At 40.8% G+C, this 20535-nt stretch overlaps 2 protein-coding genes across 2 annotated transcripts; one reads left to right on the forward strand and one right to left on the reverse strand.

Moving 5' to 3' along the window:
• Positions 1-4357: 4357 nt before the first annotated feature.
• Positions 4358-5443, forward strand: LOC103670353 (olfactory receptor 1J4-like). The gene has a single exon (XM_008698804.2). It carries the CDS (start codon positions 4437-4439, stop codon positions 5376-5378), a length of 942 nt encoding a protein of 313 aa, XP_008697026.2. The 5' UTR covers positions 4358-4436; the 3' UTR covers positions 5379-5443.
• Positions 5444-14777: 9334 nt separating this feature from the next.
• Positions 14778-15951, reverse strand: LOC121103095 (olfactory receptor 1N1). Its single transcript, XM_040631849.1, is given in 2 exon segments — positions 14778-15101; positions 15104-15951. Coding segments are annotated over 2 exon segments (945 nt in total). The 5' UTR covers positions 15806-15951; the 3' UTR covers positions 14778-14858.
• Between the last annotated feature and the right edge of the window lie 4584 nt (positions 15952-20535).

A 20535-nucleotide genomic window follows, 5' to 3' on the forward strand; every position in this document is an offset into this window, starting at 1 on the left:
GACAGAAACTACCAAGGCCAGATGGCAGGAGGATAAGGCAGTGGGGGAAGCTGAGTGTCCTCACTGTACACGTAAGGGAATTAAGGCCCAGGAGAGGGGTGCCTGTCCAGGTAGCAATGGTCTCTGGGTGTCCCCTGCAGAGCACGGGTTCTTCCCACTGTTTCCTGTTTCCCTCAGAACCACACTAATGGTGATAATTGTTCTGTCTCCAAGACCCCAGGGACTTTCTGCTGAATACCTATATGCTTGCCAGAAAAGAAATGTGCAAGGTAAGGGTCAAAGAAACTTAAAAGCCTTATTTTGGTAAATCTTATGTATCTTAAACAGATTTTCTTTCCATCTTTATAGATCTTTTGCCATCAGGGAAATACAAATCAAAACCACAATGAGAGACCACCTTTACCAGTTAGATCTTTTTAAATCAAGGTATCCATACTGTTTGTCACTTGAATAAGAGGAAGTGTATTACTCTCTGCCCATGATATAAAATGTTACAACAGCTCTAAACATGGAGGGCCCTGTAGGAAATCAAGACTCACCAACCCTCCTTTGCCAAAACTGTGTAGATGTTGCTGGTTAGCCCCCCTATAGAATCATAAATGAAAGCATGCTTCATGCTGGCCTCCTTTGTAAATTAACCAAATTATAGTTCATCTTCTGAAAGCATCATTGTTTTCCTACAAATGCCACTCCAGGTTTAACACTATCCATGGACATCTCACCTTCCCAAGTGAAGAATAAAAGCAAAGTTTCTCAAACTTTATTGTGCATTTCTGTCATAGGGATAAAAGCCACAGCAAAGGGAATATAGTCAATGTTATTATAAGAATGTTGTATGGTGACAGGTGGTAGCTACACTTGTAGTGAGCATGGCATAATGTGTAGGAAATTTGAACCACTGTTGTATACTTGGAACTAACGTAACATCATTTGTCAACTTAAATAACTCAAATTAAACAAAAAATTCCTGGAGAGGTGATTTAAACACAGGCTCCTGGAATCTACCACCACGAGTTCCAATTCAGTAGTTCTGGGGTGGGACCCCCAAATTTGCATTTCTAACAAGTTTCCACATGACATTGATGCTGCAGATCTGTGAACTACAATTTGAAGAGCACTGGTGTAAAGACTTAAATCATGGAAGTTGTGGGATCCCACGACACCCTAAGCTATGACCTAACTAGGGGAAACAGAAATCTGGCAGGCAAGGGCCAGTAAAGAGATCTTTCCACATCTCTTTTTGGGCTCACACTCTGATATTCTTCCTATGGACAGTGTTTTCTCAAAGTCTGCCCTTAGAACTATATGCCTCTGAGAAGTACCTGGCCCCAGATCACATGGATGAGCATCTCTGGAGGTGAAGCTAGGATCTGCATCTTTAACAAACTCCCAGGCGATTCTGCTGAGCATCAAAGTTTAGAGACATTGCCCTAGGGCATCTGTACTGGAGGGAGGGAGAAGAGAACTGAGCAATTAATACATACTTAATGAGCGTCTCTACCCAAGAGCTTGGTGTCCTGTCCCCTTGGGCTCTCTCCCTGGTGGTTCGAGTGGACTCTTCACATCTCCATTTCTGAAGCTGGTGAATTAAGAAGAGTAGCTCCAGGCTCATGACTTTTCCCTGTGTCAGTGAAAGGGTTAGGACCACAGAAGTTGTAGGCTGAATCTCTGGTCTCTGGATATCCTGCCAAGAAGCTGAGAAACCAAATCCATACTCCAGAAGCTAGGTGACTTGAGCATAAAGTTCAGAACAGAACTGGGTATCCTTCATCAGGAGCAGGTGTGTGTGTGTGTGTGTGTGTGTGTGTGTGTGTGTGTGTGTGTAATGTGTGTGTTCATCACTTCTCTTTGCTCTCCCTGAAGTCACTTCTTATTACTAGTTCCTAAACAGAAGGATACCAACTCACCACTGGCCACTGACTCTCAGACCTTTAACCCTGGGCCTTGGGGAGATGAGGAAGAGAGCCAGCTGGCTGCATAAAATTAGTGGGCATATCACCAGATCCAGGCTGGGGGCCCCATCTCATCATTCAAGTCCTAGATGTCAGAATCCTAGGTCTCAGTTGCTTAGTGTTAGTGTGGCTTAGTTCTTAGCTGCTCTTAGTGCATGCAGTGTCAACCAGCCCTTTCCAATGCTTCTCTCCAAAGTCCCTGACCACTCCCTCCCCTTTGAACAGCATTGCGCTTCCACCTAAAAGTATATTCGAAAGACAACTTTTACTTAGAGAGCTCTGGTTCCTTTTTTTTTTTTTTGCTTTATACAGCACCTATATTATAGCTTTCTTAGAATCTGATGATTTCCTGCCTGAAATTCCTAGTATAGTCTCATACCCTCATAGAAAGCATCAAACCTTGGGCCCAGGAAAGATCTTTCTTTCTTTCTTTATCTTGAAGGTATTTTTTAAAAATTACATTAGCTAACATTAGTTTCAGATGTAGTGTTCAGTAATCTATCAGTTGCCTATAACACCCGGTACTCATCACATCACATGCCCTCCTTAAGGACCATCACCCAATTACCCCATCCCCCCACATCCCCTCCAGCAACCCTCAATTTGTTTCCTATAGTTAAGAATCTCTCATGGTTTTTCTCCCTCTCTGATGACTTCCTATTCTGTTTTCCCTTCCTTCCCCTACAGTCCTTTGTCCTGTTTCTTATAGTCCACATATGAGTGAAATCATATGATAACTGTCTTTCTCTGATGATTGATTTACTTTGTTTGGCAAAATAGCCTCCAGTTCTGTCCACATTGATGTAAATGGTAAGTATTCATCCTTTCTGATGGCTGAGTAATATTCCATTCCACACACACACACACACACACACACACACACACGCGCGCGCGCCACATCTTCTTTATCCATTCATCTGTCAATGGACATCTTGGATCTTTCCACGGTTTGGATATTGTGGACATTGCTGCTATAAACATTGGGGTGCAGGTGCCCCTTCCCATCATTACATTTATACCTTTGGGGTAAATACCTAGTAGTGCAATTGCTGTGTCATAGAGTAGCTCTATTTTTAACTTCTTGAGGAACTTCCATATCATTTGCCAGAGTGGCTATACCAGCTTGCATTCCCACCAATACTGTAAGAGGGTTCCCCTTTCTCTGCATCCATGCCAATATTTGTTGTTTCCTGTTTTGTTAATTTTAGCCATTCTGACTGGTGTGAGGTGATATCTCATTGTGGTTTTGATTTGTATTTCCCTGATGGCTAGTGATGTGGAGCATTTTTTCATATGTTGGCCTTTTGTATGTCTTCTTTAGACAAATGTCTGTTCATGTCTTCTGCCCATTTCTTGACCAGATTGTTTTTTGAGTGTTGAGTTTCATAAGGTCTTTATGTATCTTGCATACTAGCCCCAATTATATTTTCTTGGGTTCCACTGAAGATAAGGCCCTGAGTTTTTTCACAGGAGTTCTTTGCATTTTGTATTTAATAGGAGCAATATAACCTCATGTAGGATGCCTCCTAGGAGTGAAGTGTTTGACATACATTGCCTTATTTCTTTTTGATTCAGAGACTAGTATCCCAGTTTTAGAGAGGAAAATCTGAGGCTCCAAGAGGTGCAATACCTTGCCCAAAGACATAGATCTGACAAATAATGGAAAGGTGATTTTAATACATTCTGTCTGATCTCAAAGCCCGTGCTTTGCCCTCTACAGCACACAGTCTCACTGTCAAATATTAGTTATCAGTAAGCCGTGGTTGAAGTATTATTGACCAGAAGGCTGGATGTGGTGGAGTGATAGTCCATATGTGATCTTTACAAGAGGTTTATGCAGAAAAAAAGAGGTATGATCAAGTTTTATCCAAGGGATTTTTATTAAAATTCCAAATCCCATAGACTAGATAAGTTTACTAGTTTAGGAAGGAGTAATCCTATTTATAAAGCATGAGGGAAACCAGACAGAATGGAGAGAAAGTGGGAGAAGTCCAGAACAGTGGGCTGTCGGAGGTGTCATTCTCTACCAGGCAGGATGTGGTTGGACTCCGCCTGTATTCCCAACTTCATCAATGCTCTCATCATTGCTGTATATGACCTTTGCCTACATCAGGTAATAATCCTATAATGAAGTGGCTTTATGGCACCTGAACCCTGCTCAAAATCTGCCTGTTGAGGGGAGTGAGCCGTCAAGAGGGAGAAATGAAACAGAGGGCAGGAAACTAACACTGATTTGTGCCAACTATCTGCAGTGGTGCTTCACTAATGTTATCTTATTAATAATCACAATTTTCTCATGACTGAGGCTTATAGTCATATCTCCAATTTGGAGATAAGAAAATTGAGACTCAAACTGAGTCACTTACCCAGAACACACAAACATGAAGTGGTATTGCCAGAATGTGAATCTATTTCTAATTGCATTGCTTTTCTAATACACCACACAGCACTCAGACATGAGGCTCTCTCCTTAACAAGAGGAGCATGAGGCTGGAGAACCAGAGCAGCGTGTCCGAATTCCTCCTCCTGGGGCTCCCCATCCGGCCAGAGCAGCACAGTGTGTTCTTCTCCCTGTTCCTGGGCATGTACCTGACCACAGTGCTGGGGAACCTACTCATCATCCTGCTCATCAGGCTGGACTCTCGCCTCCACACTCCCATGTACTTCTTCCTTAGCCACTTGGCCCTCACGGACGTCTCCTTTTCATCCGTCACAGTCCCCAAGATGCTGATAAACATGCACTTTCAAGATCAATCCATCCCCTATGCAGGGTGTGTAACACAGACGTATTTTTTCATATTTTTTACTGATCTGGACAATTTCCTTCTCACCTCAATGGCATATGATCGATATGTGGCTATCTGTCACCCTCTCCGCTACACCACCATCATGAGAGAGGGGGTGTGTATCTTGCTAGTAGCTGTATCCTGGATACTCTCCTGTGCCAGTGCCCTGTCTCACACCCTCCTCTTGGCCCAGCTGTCCTTTTGTGTTGACAACACTGTCCCCCTTTTCTTCTGTGACCTTGGTGTCCTTCTCAAGCTCTCCTGCTCAGACACATCACTTAATGAGCTGGTCATTTTCACAGCAGGAGTGGTAGTCATTACCCTCCCACTAACATGCATCTTGATTTCTTATGGCCACATTGGAGCCACCATTCTGAAGGTTCCATCTGCCAGGGGGATCTTCAAAGCCTTGTCCACATGTGGCTCCCACCTCTCTGTGGTATCTTTGTATTATGGGGCAATCATTGGGCTTTATTTTTTCCCTTTATCCAGCAGTTCCAGTGACAAGAACATAATTACCTCTGTGATGTACACAGTGGTCACTCCATTGCTTAACCCTTTCATTTACAGCCTAAGGAACAGAGACATGAAGGGGGCCCTGGAGAAACTCTTCAACAGGGCAATGGTCTTATGTCAGTGACATCTGCTCATCTTTATAACAGACATGTGTATTCATGTGTCTCCAGATGCTAGACCCCTAATCTTGAGCCTAGCATGGAGTAAGTGCTCAGTAAATATTTGATAACTTCAATTACATTCTGTTACAGTTATTGTCTCTTTTCCTACCAATTCTTTAGTATGAATTGTGAATTCTGAGTTCATAGTACTGATTATTGCTCTTGTTTATTAGATTGTAATATCACATAGCTAATAGAATGTATGTCTCTCCTATTTCCTGGGCATTTATTAGTTCTTTTCTTAAATAGCTTTATTGAGGTATAATTGACATATAAATGTTATATGTATTTAAAGTGTACAATTTAAATTTTGGGGGGGGTGGTTTCCTTTTTTAAATTTAAAACCAATTAATTAACATATAGTGTATTATTAGTTTCAGAGGTAGAGTCCACTGATTCATCAGTTGCATATAATACCCACTGCTCATTCCATCAAGTGCCCCCCTTAATGCCCATCACCCAGTTACCCCATCCCCACAGCTCCCTCCCCTCCAGCAACCCTCAGTTTGTTTCCTATGCTTAAGAGTCTCTTAGGGTCTATCTCCCTCTCGGACTTCGTCTTGTTTTATTTTTCCCGGGTTTGTTTCTTTTGCTAACCAGAATCATGCTATATGTATTGTTTTTTGTTTTTTGTTTTTGTTTTTATTTTTTATAATAATATTTTTTATATTGTTAGTCACCATACAGTACATCCCTAGTTTTTGATGTAAAGTTCCATGATACATTAGTTGCATATAACACCCAGTGCACCATGCAATACGTGCCATTTTTTGATGTGCTTGTTGGAGATGTTCTCAGCCTAGCACACTCCTTTTATCCATTATATATTTCACATGAATAGTGTCACTGTTTGTGTTGCTTCATTCTGCTGTTATAATTATGCCTACTTTTGTGCACAAACTTGAGCACAGGGGCTGGAATTTGAGGGGAAGAGTGCCAGTTTGAGCCCTTGTCAAACTGAGGTGAAGGCACGTTGATTTGGCATTGAGCAGGTGGCTGGCTCAGGCAGGAGGGCAGCTGGACTCTGGATTTGGGACCCACAGGCCGATGGCATTGTGTGTGACAGGGACGTGCTAGTTTTGCTTTTAACTTCTGTTTTTCTGGGAAATTCTCTCTCTCCTTCTATTCTAAATGAAAGCCTTGCTGGATAGAGTATTCTTGGCTATAGATTTTTTTCCTTTTAGCAGCTGGAATTTATCATGCCGCTCCCTTCTGGCCTGCAGAGTTTCTGCTGAAAAACCCACTGATAGCCATATGGGGTTTCCCTTGTATGTCACTGCTTTCCTTTCTCTGGCTGCTTTTAAAATTCTCTCTTTATCACTACTTTTGGCCATCTTATTTACTTTGTGTCTTGGTGCAAACCTCTTCGGGTTGGTTTTGTTAGGGGCTCTCTGTGCCTCCTGGATCTGGATTTCTCTTTCCTTCCCCAGTTTCAGGAAGTTTTCAGCTATTATTTCTTCAGACAAATCTTCTGCCCCCTTTTCTCACTCTTCTCCTTCTGGGATCCCTATCATGCAACTGTATGCTTGACAGTGTCGCTGAGTTCCCTGGGTCTATTCTCATTTTGTGTATTTCCGCCCCCCCTCATCTGCTCAGGTTGATTACTTTCCATTATTCTGTCCTCTGGGTGGCTGATCCATTCTTCTACTTCCTCTTGTTCACTATTTATTCCAGGTGGTCTATTTTTATTTCCATTTAGTGAGTCCAATAACTCTAATTGGTTCTTTTTTACATCTCCTATCTCTTGGTGGAGGGTCTCAAAGAGGTCCACTCTTTTCTCAAGTCTAGCAAGGATCTTTATGAGCATTACTTTATGTTCTCGATCAGACATATTATTTATCTCCATTTTGTTTAGGTCTCTTGCTCTGATTTTGTTCCGCTCTTTCATTTGGGACACATTTCTCTGTCTCTTCATTTTGTCTATTGTTGTGTCTATTTCTATGTGTATAGTGTACAACTTGATGTTTTGCTAGGTACATGTTGTGAAATGATCACCACAATCAAGCTAATATATCTATCTATCACCTCTACACAGTTATCATTTTATTTTATTCTTGTGTGTGTGGTGAAGAGATTTAATTTAAGACCCATTCTCCTAGCAAACATGAAGAATACAACACAGTATTGTTATCTATAGTCATCTTGCTGTACATGAGGTCTCAAAAACTTGTTCATCTTGCATAACTGAAACTTTGTACAATATGCCAGGTGAAATAAGTCAGACTCAGAAAGACAAATCCTGCATGATCTCACTTTTATGTGGAACATAAAATAGTCTAATTCATAGAGGCAGATAATATGATGGTGGAGGCCAGGAACTGGGGGGGGGGGGATTGGGTGATATTGGGAAGTTATGAGTTTTTAAGAACCTTGGAAGATACTAACAGGGCTCCCTTGGCATAGAAAATTTGCAGAATTGGGAATGTGAAAGGTATCTCTTTTCCTTTCCTCACCTCTTATCCTGTGTTCTTCTCCTATTTGTTGGTGGTGGTGCTGCTGATGGTGGATCAGGAAAAGAAAGAGTATGCTGCCCTTTACAGCTCCAGGATACTATCCACTGTTATGAGTTCAGCGGCTCCACTTAGGAACTTGAGGCTTCTGGATTTTAGGAACATTGGTTACTCTTAACAAACTACGGTGAACTTCGGTCAGCAGTTCACTATCAGACCAGTTATCTATGAAGCTTTCTGACTGCATGTGTGATTTTCTGTTTTTTTATTATTTTTTATTTTATTTATTTTTTAATAACATTTTTTATTATGTTAGTCACCATACAGTACATCCCTAGTTTTTGATGTAAAGTTCCATGATTCATTACTTGCGTATAACACCCAGTGCACCATGCAATATGCATGTGTGATTTTCAATCAAGAGATAGCCTCAATCCGGATGGGAAATGAGATAGACAAAGAAGGCATCCATAGCCTAGAGTCTTCTGTTGCCCCCACTGAATTTTGTGACTTTCTCATTCAATCTCTTATCTATCTCCCTGAAAATCATTTCTACTCAGCTTAGTGACCCAGGTTTGTATTATGAGCCCAAGTAATCAATGTTCTTCAGCATTCAGTGAAGGACCACATAGTTCTCTTTCCTCAGGCTGTACTTAGTTAAGGATAAACAGGATCACAAATACTTGTGAGATTCAGGGGCACCTGGGTGGCTCAGTTGGTGAAGCGTCTGCCTTCAGCTCAGGTAGTGATCCCAGGGTCCTGGGATCAAGTCCCGCATTGGGCTCCCTGGTCGGCAGGAACCCTGCTTCTCCCTCTCCCACTCCCCCTGCTTGTGTTCCCTCTCTCACTGTCTCTCTCTCTGTCAAATAAATAAATAAAATCTTAAAAAACAAAAAAAACCCACAAATACTTGTGAGATTCAGCACCACGCAGTTAAAACAGAAGAGTATTTGGGAAAGACAGATCTCAATTGTATCTACCAAAGTGTGTGGCCTCAGGCAATTTACTTATTTCCTCTGAACCTCAATTTCTTCTTCTGTGTAAACAGAAGAATTATAAAATATCTAATGTTTTTTTATTTGAAATAAATAAAATACTAAATTTGGCTTAGCCTTAAAACCAACCAAAAATAATGAATATTAGTTTTCTCTCCTTGTGCATCAGAGATGAATTTTGGGGCAGAAGTTGCACAGATACTCCTGAATTATGGTGATTGTCGGAGCACAGCATATAGATTATATCCCTAGTTCAAAGGCAATCAGCTGTCCTAGGATGCAGCAGCACATCTTCTCTGGCTTGAGCTAGAACCAAATGACTAAGGAGTAATGGATGAGTGAATTTGTGGGTGGGTAGGTGAAGAAAGACAGATCAACAGACTATCTTACTCTCTACTTGTTCAATAATAACTTCAAGAGTGGCCCTTGACCTGGGAGCTGATGAAGCCTCTGTTTAACATCCTAGCTTTCCTTGTGGAAGGCCAGGGAATGCCCCCACCTTCACCCTGCCTGATTAAACTACAGTCATGGAGTCACTTTGTCTGCAGACTCAGCCTCAACCAGAGCCAAAACAAAACCTGAATAGGGCTGGAACTATTCTTGCTGGTCTAGAGAAAGCTTGACTTGGTTGGCCCAGACACACACTTGATTACTTGCCTCAGTTTTTCTGTTTGCACTGCAGTTCTTTGTTTGGATCCCTGACCATCTGCCTAGCCCTATCAGACCCATCCTGGGGGGTAGGTAATGCTGTCATTCATATTTTTAGCCATGGGCTGGTGACATTGCTCTAAATGGACTTTTCTCAAGAAACGTCAAGTCCACTTGCCTACTGGGAAGTGTTCTAGCAATACCTATCCTGCTAGATTGGTTTTCCTTGGTTGTAGACAGCCCAAAGCAAACTGGTATGTGCCACATTGATTTGGATATGTATATAGAACTTCTGGGAATCACTTTTGAAGTATGTGCTTTATTTGGTGCATTTCCCCTCAGCCATATCTGAGCTGTCTCATGATCTTCCCCAATAAAGTATCCCATTGGGTTTAGAACAAAGTTTGCTACATTTTTGAAAAATGTGAATGTGTGATGTAATCACAAGTTTACAAATACTTTCAGAAATTAGTAATTATTGACATTTCAACTGACCAATTTTTATACCTTCTCAAAAGTTAAAGTTACCATTAGTTCTTTTTTTCATTTTTTCCTTTCTTAATTGAAATCTAACTAATTAACATATAGTATATTCTTAGTTTCAGAGGTAGAGTATAGTGATTCATCAGTTGCATATAACACCCAGTGCTCATTATACCAAGTGCCCTCCTTAATGCCCATCACCCAATTACCCCATCCCTCCACCCACCTCCCCTCCAGCAACCCTGTTTGTTCCCTATAGTTAAGAGTCTCATGGTTTGCCCGCTCTCTGTTTTCACCTTATTTTATTTTTCCTTCCCTTCCCCAAGTTCATCAAACACACACACACACCACACATTATATTATAATATATATATTATATCAATACATATGATATATATTGATATATGATATGGATAGCATATATATCGATATCATATGTATGTCAAAATAAGATTTTTATCCTTAAAATTTACACGTCAGAGTTGAAGTTGTATATATATCTTATTTATATATATACATTATACATATATAATAAATATACATAATACATATACGATTTATATATATTTTGTTATAGATGGAAAGTGTATGAGAGGATCTACTAAAGAAAGAACTAGAATTGGGGTGCCTGAGTGGCTCAGTTGGTTAAGTGTCTGCCTTCAGCAGGGAGCCTGCTTCTCCCTCTCCCACTTCCCCTGCTTGTGCTCTCTTTCTCTGTCAAATAAATAAATTTTTAAAAGGATTAGAATCACTTAGCTTTTAAAGGAAAAAATCACAAGTGTTGCATTGATTATTGCCCTTGAATCCAAGAAAGTTTCTTTCAGAAAGAAGTTATAAATGAAATCAGGAGGGGACTCAAGTATATACAAATTTTAATTTATTTGTCATTAAGGATAATTAGAGTAAATACTAGAAAAATAGTGAGACTTTCCTTATCATATAGGTTCTGTCATTCATTAGCTATTTAGAAAGTTACCTTATCTATGTCAGTGTGTCTAGACCTGGTCATATAGAGGTGGATAAAGACACACCTCCATATGAAAGAAGGGAACATTTTAGTAGTGTAGAGATAGGTGAACTAAAAATATACAGGAGTATTAAAAAGTGCTTTAATATAATACTACTAATAATAATTGTGCTTATTGTATATGATTTCTGTTTTAGGCATGGTCTTAAAAGTTTTATCTCTTTTAATGCTCATAATAATTTTATGAAGCATGTGCATTATTATCTGCATTTTTCAGTTGAGGGAAATGGGCTTAGAGACAATGACCTAAATATAATAAATGGTAGTAACACAGGGAGGATATAGTTAACGCTGACTGGATATCACCGAAAGCTTTATAGGGGAGGCAGTTCTGTAGCTGGTTGTTGAAGGGTTATGATACATAATGAGAGAAATGGCAGTCTTTTTTTTTTTTTTTAGTGTGGGGAGGAGGGGCAAAGGGAGAGGGAGAATCTTAAGCAGGCTCCATGCCCAGCATGGAGCCCGACCCCACAACCCCAAGATCATGACCTGAGCTAAAATCAAGAGTCAGATGCTTAACCAACTGAGCCACCTAGGTGTCCCAAGAAATGGCAGTCTTGGCAGAGGGAACAGAGTGAATGAGGGCATTGAATAGCATAGTAAGTTCAGGGAAATGTAAAAACGTGGGTGTCGCTAAAGCATATGTGTGTATGAGTTGAGGGCGACTCAAGAAATGAATCTAGACAGGCAGACAAGGACTATATGCTGAAGGGGTTAGGATGCCCTGTTGGGGGCTCTAAACATTGCCTTGCAAGTGACTGGATGCCATTGGCTGGGGGTGGGATGCACTAGGGATTAAATCTGGAGTATGTTTGTATCTTAGAAAGATTAGTCATGGGGCGCCTGGGTGGCTCAGTCGTTAAGCGTCTGCCTTTGGCTCAGGGCGTGATCCCGGCATTCTGGGATAGAGCCCCACATCAGGCTCCTCTGCTGGGAGCCTGCTTCTTCCTCTCCCACTGCCCTGCTTGTGTTCCCTCTCTCACTGGCTGTCTCTCTCTCTGTCAAATAAATAAAATCTTAAAAAAAAAAAAGAAAGATTATTCAGGTAACCAACGTGCCAGATGGGTTGGCAATGAATTGGAAAGCCTAGAGACAGAGAGCTCGATTAGAAGGTCATTGTACATCCAGGTCACAGATGATGTGTGTCTGAATGAAGACAATGGCATGGGGAGAGACAAAAGAATATCATCAAAAGTACACCAGACTGGTCTTTGTAATTAATGGGAAGTAGGTGGTAGAATAGATTGTTCTGGATTTCTGGTCTTGTGAACTGGTATTTAAGAACATAATGGAAGGCTAGACCTTTGAATAATTTTGATCAGGTTTTAAAGTCTTTTATTATTTATTTATTTATTTATTTATTTATTTATTTATTTATTTTAATGTTTTTTTTAATTACATTATGTTAGTCACCATACAGTACATCCCTGGTTTCTGATGCAAGGTTCGATGATTCATTAGAAGTGAGGAAACAAGTTTCTAACCACCTGCTTTTTAAAAAAAGTCTTCAAGCAAGAAGAAGGCAAATGCCATAAATGGGCAAATTAGAAAGCTCTTCATCACTACCCCCAATTCTATCCCAATTAAAAGCACATCCTACTCACATTACACTACCTAAACGCAAAGATTTATAAATAATTTGTACCCTATTGTGAATTATTTTATTGTCAACATCATATTAACTCTATTTAAATGGGTGACCTTAAAGGAATAGAAGTTTGAACATAGGGATTGGGGTGGGTGTACTAGGATGTATCAAGAGAAGAATAAATTTGGAACTCTGAATACAGTGGTAACTACTCTGGCTGGGTAGAATCTAAGAATGTTAGACTACTGAACAGTGATAGGTAACAGAATCTCCTGGTGGATCTTTGTACACTCTGTGCTGACCTAATTGCTGACTGCCACAAATGGTATTGGGGAAACCAAAATGGACATGCAGTCTCATCTCCTAGTTTGTTTGGGGCCTGTGGGAAAGCCCAAAACAGGGTCCAAACATATCTGCACTGTCAGTGGATTAAGATCCCTGAGGGTCAGAATAGAGAAAGAAACTAGAAGTCCATCTAGAAAAAGCACCATCTAGAGAAACCAGAAGGTGGGGCTAATTGGGCCAGTTTGTGTAGCAGGTTCAGGATACTGAGGGGACATATATGGCAGGATAGTGTGGGGCTGTATCCAGTAATCTCACACCTCAGCCTCCCTCATGTCCACAAGCTGTGTCATCAGGAGCTTAGAACTCTGCCAAGGAACCCTCTCCTGAAAGAACTGATCATGAGAAGTTAGAGGACATTTTCTTGCCAGTTCAAAGGACAGAAGAAAGCTAGGCCTTCAGTGGCCCATAGTCTATAGAACAATAAATGTCAATAGAAAGAAGAGAGTTGCAGACTAAGGAAACCAGAAGAGAAGGACTTCAGGGTGGCCACCAGCTTCAGCCCTGATTATGTGAGAATGCCCACCTGGCTCCACCAAGGATTCCTACAGAGAATATCTGAAAAGGAAATCTAGAGAGGAAAACAGAAGTCCCAGTTCAGGTCCTCAAACAAATGGAATCCTCAAGTACTAAGATATGGCATGCTGCTTGACAGGATTCACATCTGTGCTCACCAATCGTGGAAGGCTGAGACAGTTTGATTGTGTGAAAGATGCTCAAAAATTATTTGCTGAAAGAAAGAAAGGAATCATGAAACACTTTTAAGATAGGTTGAGTCTGAGAAACAAACTGCAATGGGGAGGGGTATTTAGGCAGCTGGTAGATACTTGGTTATACCAGGGAGATGTAAAGAATTTAAATGATATGGCCTTTATTTGTTAAGAATCATATCTTAAGGGGCGCCTGGGTGGCTCAGTCGTTAAGCATCTGCCTTTGGCTCAGGGCGTGATCCCAGAGTCCTGGGATCGAGCCCCGCATCGGGCTCCTCCGCTGGGAGCCTGCTTCTTCCTCTCCCACTCCCCCTGCTTGTGTTCCTCTCTCACTGTATCTCTCTCTGTCAAGTAAATAAATAAAATCTTTAAAAAATCATATCTTAAATATTTCTAAGATTCTTGGAGGCAGAAGAAAACTTATATGCCTATAAAAATAATTTTCTCCATCTCTGCAACTAATTTATGTGACAGGTGCCTCTTTTAGATCTAAAGGCAAACCTGAGCCAAATAAAGAAAGATGGTTACTGTGTTCACGCTTATTAGTCATAAAAACGATGCTGGCATCGGACATTTCTGACCAGTAAGGGAAAGAGGCAGCACAAGGAACTCACCCTTCCTGGTAAAATGTCTCACAGGAAGTGGGGTAACCAGCACAGAAATCTCAGGTTTGAACTTCAGTCTTCTGATGGGGAAACACTTTATCTATCCTGCCTCTCCCAGAATGTAACCACCATCCTTACTTATTTTGTCTTAACCTCCCCTTAGTGTTACAAACAAGACAGCCCCCACCATTATTTATGATTGGCAAATTAATAATCTAGAATGAAAGTGTTATGAAAGCAGGGACTGTGTCTCGTCCCATGCTGTACCCCTCACACTTCTAACAGCTCCCAGCACGTAGCAGGTGTCTGGTAGAGATGAAGAGTGAAATCAGTAATATTAAGCTTTCATATATTGAAAATCTACTATTATTAGTCACTATATGAAATGCACTTCATAGTTTATCTCAGTTCATCAAATCTTCCAGTCACCTTATTAAATAAAGATTACTATCTCCATTTTAGAGATGAGAAGACTAAGACTCAGAGAGGTTAGGTAACGGAACTGCAATCTGATGGCTAGTATGGGGCAGACCCAAAACTGAAGCCAAGTTTGTCTGACTCCAAACCTACGGCTTTTCATTAAAAGTTGCGATCATTATATATAAGAGGATAAAATTCTCCTGCGACTGAGGAGCCTCTTAAGGGCCCCCTTCATGTCCTTGTTCCTTAGGCTATAGATAAATGGGTTCAACATGGGGGTCACCACAGTGTACACTGCAGCTGTGGCAATGTCCTTCTCTTCAGAGGCAACAGAGGCAGGGTGCAGGTAAGCACTGAAGAGCGTCCCATAGAACACACAGACGACACAGAGATGGGAACTACAGGTGGAAAAGGCCTTGCTCCCCCCCCACCACCAGGAGTTCGGACCCTCAGGATGGCTAATACAACGTGGATGTAAGAGATGACAACGCAGATAAAAGGGACGATGAATACTGTGCCCCCTAAGGCAAAAACCATCAACTCGTTGATATGGGTGTCAGAACATGACAGCTTCAGGACAGGAGTTATGTCATAGAAAAAGCGAGCTATTTCCCCAGCAACACAAAAGGACAGCCGAGCCATGAGGAGGGTGTGAGTCAGGGCAACAATGTGGGTGAGGACCCAGCATAATGCAAGCAGCAGGGTACAGACTTGGGGGCTCATGACCATGGAGTATTGGAGAGGGTGGCAAATGGCCACATAATGGTCATATGCCAATACGGCCAAGAAGAAGCTGTCCAGATCACCAAACATCAGAAAGAAATACATTTGTGTGAGGCAACCAGCATAGGAGATGGTGTGATGCTGAGTCTGAACATTTGCCAGCATCTTGGTAACTGTGGAAGATGTTAAGCCTATGTCAACAAAAGATAGGTTGGCCAGAAAGAAGTACATGGGGGTGTGGAGGTGTGGGTCTGAGCTGATGGCCAGGATGATGAGCACATTCCCAGTCAAGGTGACAAGATACATACACAGGAAAATTCCAAACAGTAACTGCTCTTGCTCTGGTGACTCAGATATTCCTCGGAGGAAAAATTCAGAGATACTGGATTGGTTTTCCATGACTCTGCAGCATCTAAAAGCTAGGGAGGACAGTTAGATGCTAGATTTCTTCTAGAACTCTACATGTAAGTGTAGATTGCTTTGGGTAGCATGGGCATTTTAACTATGTTAATTCTCCCGATCCATGAGCATGGAATATTTTTCCATCTTTTTGTGTCTTCTTCAATGTCTTTCAAGAGTGATTTGTAGTTTCTAGAATAAAGATCCCTTACGTCTCTGGTTAAGTTAATTCCAAGATAACGTATGCTTTTTGGTGCTATTGTAAATGGGATGGATTCCCTAATTTCTCTTTCTTCAGTCTCATTGTTCGTGTATAGAAATGCAACTGATTTCTGAGCATTGATTTTGTATCCCGCCACATTACTGAATTGCTCTATAACTTCTAGTAGTTTAGGAGTGGATTCTTTTGGGTTTTCCACATAGAGTATCATGTCATCTGCAAACAATTGTTGGAGAGAATGTGGAGAAAGGGGATCCCTCCTACATTGTTGGTGGGAATGCAAGTTGGTACAGCCACTCTGGAAAACAGTGTGGAGGTCTCTTAAAAAGTTAAAAATTGAGCTACCCTATGATTCAGCCATTGCACTACTGGGTATTTACCCTAAAGATACAGACATAGTGAAGAGAAGGGCCATATGCACCCCAATGTTCATAGCAGCATTGTCCGCAATAGCTAAATCGTGGAAGGAGCCGAGATGCCCTTCAACAGATGACTGGATTAAGAAGATGTGGTCCATATATACAATGGAATATTACTCAGCTATCAAAAAGAACGATTTCTCAACATTTGCTGCAACATGGACGGCACTGGAGGAGATAATGCTAAGTGAAATAAGTCAAGCAGAGAAAGACAATTATTATATGGTTTCTCTCATCTATAGAACATAAGAACTAGGAAGATCGGTAGGAGAAGAAAGGGATAAAGAAAGGGCAGAATGAAGCATGAGAGACTATGGACTCTGGGAAACAAACTGAGGGCTTCAGAGGGGAGGGGGTGGGGGAATGGGACAGGCTGGTGATGAGTAGTAAGGAGGGCATGTACTGCGTGGTGCACTGGGTGTTATACGCAGCTAATGAATCATTGAACTTTACATCGAGAACCAGGGATGTACTGTATGGTGACTAACATAAAATAAAAAAAATATTATAAGAGAAAAAAAAAAAGAACTCTACATGTAAGGACTCCCAAATCTTTGAACTTCCAAATCTCACTTTAACTTCATTATCTTCCCTAATCTGACTTCACCTCTAATTTGACCCTATTTCCTTCCTCTTCCTTAGGAATCTCATAGATTCTTCCTTTCTTTTCTCTTTTCCTCTGGTCAATCTTTTATACAGAAGGTACTCTTCCAAGGAGGCTCTAGGCATGTTCAGCTCTGGCATTACCAAGCCTTGGACCAAGTCTACCACCCCTATCAGTTTTATCATTGCATTGCACAGTACATGAGTAGACTGAGGTGAGCTGAATTTTACATTCTCTTGGTGGCCACAAAATTCATACAAAAAATTTTTAAACCCTCACAATACCTCATTTTAGAGTGAAGGGCATATAAAGAACTCATGTTCCTTTATTTCCTATCATTTCTTTCAAAATAGGAAATATGGAGTTCTGTATTTTCCCTCCTGTGTTTTGAGTTGTCATCAGCATCAGCATCATCCCATAGCTAACAGTTACCAGCCACTTATTACATTTATCAGCCCCTGTTCTAAGCACTTCATACAGATCATCTCCTTTAACCCTTAAACAACACCAGAAAGCAGAGATTATTATTCTTACAATTGTATAGAGAAGAAAACGGAATAACTTGCAGAGGGACCCACAAATATTTGAGACAGAATTCCAACTCATAGCATTGGATACCAGAGACTTCATCAATCAAAACAGACAGTGATTTTCTATCATCAAACACTAATCTCTCAAAATTTTATAGTTTCATAACTTTAGCCTCACTTGCCTTTCCTATCTTTGGTACTTGTCTTTTATAGAAGAACAATGAAGTTTAGGAACTAGAATGACCTACAGCATCATCTGGTCCAGAGGTTGCCAAACATTAGTCTGTGAGATGCTTGCTAAAAGTACAGAATCTTCAGACCTACTGAGTTAAATTCTCTATGATATAATCTGAGTGCCTGTATTTAAAAAACTAGAATGAAAACTAAATCCTTCTCAGGTATTTTGATGCTCAACAGGGATTAAGAAAACTTCCTTTAGTTCAACTAATTGTTCAAGTTTTAGAAAAATTAAGTGATTGAAAAAGTTAACACTGCTCCTTAGAGGGAAAACCAGAGTATCCAGGCTCTCAGACTACTGCTCTTTCTGTTCAGCTGGCTGCCTTCCCCATTTTCCATGACTTTTTGTCATCAATATCTTTGTCATCAATATCTTATGGATCTAAGTAGTTCCTATTCCCAATCTCTATTCAGAGTCCACACCTAAAGAAAAACTAACCTCCAGATCAATAAAGGATATATTGAAGCATTGTTTATATTTTGAAGTAATACTTCAAACTTTAGCAAGAGCAATAACTTAGAACCATCACATATTTATCTACCCCTGAACCCTACACTAATTGAGGAACACATCTCAGAGCTATGTAACTTACTCCGAGAGATGAGAAAGCCACAAGCTATTTTCTCCTCTACTCTCTCTCTCTCTCTCTCTCTCTCTCGATGGGGAATGTGATGCCTCATAAAGGTTAGGCTCTCTGATTGGGTACATTCTAATTCCCATGTCCTGGAGGCAGGAGACTCTCTTAAGATCCACCTGACTGTGTATCTTGTCAAGAGGAGGGTGATGCAGACCAGCAGACAGCCCCATACCTTCCTGACATTCAGATCCTGCCTTTAGTGGGTTAGTTCTTTCATTTCCATTGGGGATCTCAAAGACACTGTGATTTATTTTAGGGAAGAGCTGCACCTGTTTCATTATCTCTGTTGGTATACAATGCCTTGATCAGACTATTCCTATAGAGGTCCCTCAGTCTATACTACCAATAGGTTAATATCAGAAATCCTCTAAAAAGGGTCCAAAGCTCTACCCAAGGGCCTGTGCTAATATCTCTTGTTCTATCCTTTGGTTCTTCCTTTCCCTAAAAGGGTTTCTCATCCTTCATCCTGTCTAAAGCCTCAGAAAACTCTGTAGATTCTAGAGACAGCAATGCGATGCTTTCTGAACCTTTGGGCAACCCCTGTCATCCCAGAGTGCTAAGATTCCTTTACTTACCTCCACTCCTTCTTCATCTACTGTGTCTGTCAACAAGTAAGAGCTGGCCTGATCATGATGGAGAAAATATTCCAAAGGCAGGAACTGCTAGCCTGCAACTGTTTGTCTCAAGTTTCTCTTCTTACTGCTACCCTGGTTACTGAGAAGAAGGCACTGCAGATGTCCTTAATTTGGGAGGAGGACAGGAAGAGTTCAGATTCTTCTTGACAAACTTTGTGTTGGGATTAACTGAAATCAGAGTTAATGGTCAAGAATAATAAATACAGAAGCAAAGATGAGCTTGCTAAACTGAGGTTAAAAATCAGTTTAGGGAGTGAAAGGGGAAATGAGAGCAAGAGTGAGAGCAAGAGTGAGAGAGTGAGAGAGAAGGATTCCAGATCAGGAGCCTAAGAGATCAACAAAGGACTGCAAAGCCAAGCCAAGGAAAGATCTGAAGGGAATGCCAGAGATATCTTAGTTACATTCATCAGCTGGAACAAAGAAGACCAGAAAGAAGAGGATCCCTGTCCTGAATATTTAAGATGCTCTGGGACACTTGGTACTCTGATTCCATTCAATCCAGGTCTTCAGGAATTTTGAAGCATTTCATATTTGTATTTTGAAACCTGAACAAAGAAGTCCTTGCAACAGCAATCAGACAACAAAAAGGGATAAAAGGTATCCAAATAGGCGAAGAAGAAGTCAAACTGTCTCTCTTCACAGATGACATGATACTCTGTATGGAAAACCCAAAAGAATCCACCTCCAAACTACTAGAAGTTATAGAGCAATTCAGTAATGTGGCGGGATACAAAATCAATGCTCAGAAATCAATTGCATTTCTATACACGAACAAGGAGAATGAAGAAAGAGAAATTAGGGAATCCATCCCATTTACAATAGCACCAAAAACCATACGTTATCTTGGAATTAACTTAACCAGAGATGTAAAGGATCTATGTTCTAGAAACTACAAATCACTCTTGAAAGACATTGAAGAAGACACAAAAAGATGGAAAAATATTCCATGCTCATGGATCGGAAGAATTAGAATAGTTAAAATGTCCATGCTACCCAGAACAATCTACACTTGCAATGCTATCCCGATCAAAATACCAATGACATTTTTCAAAGAACTGGAACAAACAGCCCTTAAATTTGTGTGGAAACAGAAAGGGCCCCGAATCGCCAAGGAACTGTTGAAAAGGAAAAACAAAGCTAGGGGCATCATAATGCCAGATTTTAAGTTGTACTACAAAGCTGTGATCACAAAGACAGCATGGTACTGGCACAAAAACAGACACATAGACCAATGGAACAGAATAGAGAACCCAGAAATGGACCCTCAGCTCTTTGGGCAACTAATCTTTGATAAAGCAGGAAAAAACATCCAGTGGAAAAAAGACAGTCTCTTCAATAAATGGTGCTGGGAAAATTGGACAGCTACATGCAAAAGAATGAAACTTGACCACTATCTCACACCATACACAAAAATAAACTCCAAATGGATGAAAGACCTCGATGTGAG

The sequence above is a fragment of the Ursus maritimus genome, unplaced genomic scaffold (genome assembly GCF_017311325.1).
Source record: "Ursus maritimus isolate PB19 unplaced genomic scaffold, ASM1731132v1 scaffold_17, whole genome shotgun sequence".
Lineage (NCBI taxonomy): Eukaryota > Metazoa > Chordata > Mammalia > Carnivora > Ursidae > Ursus > Ursus maritimus.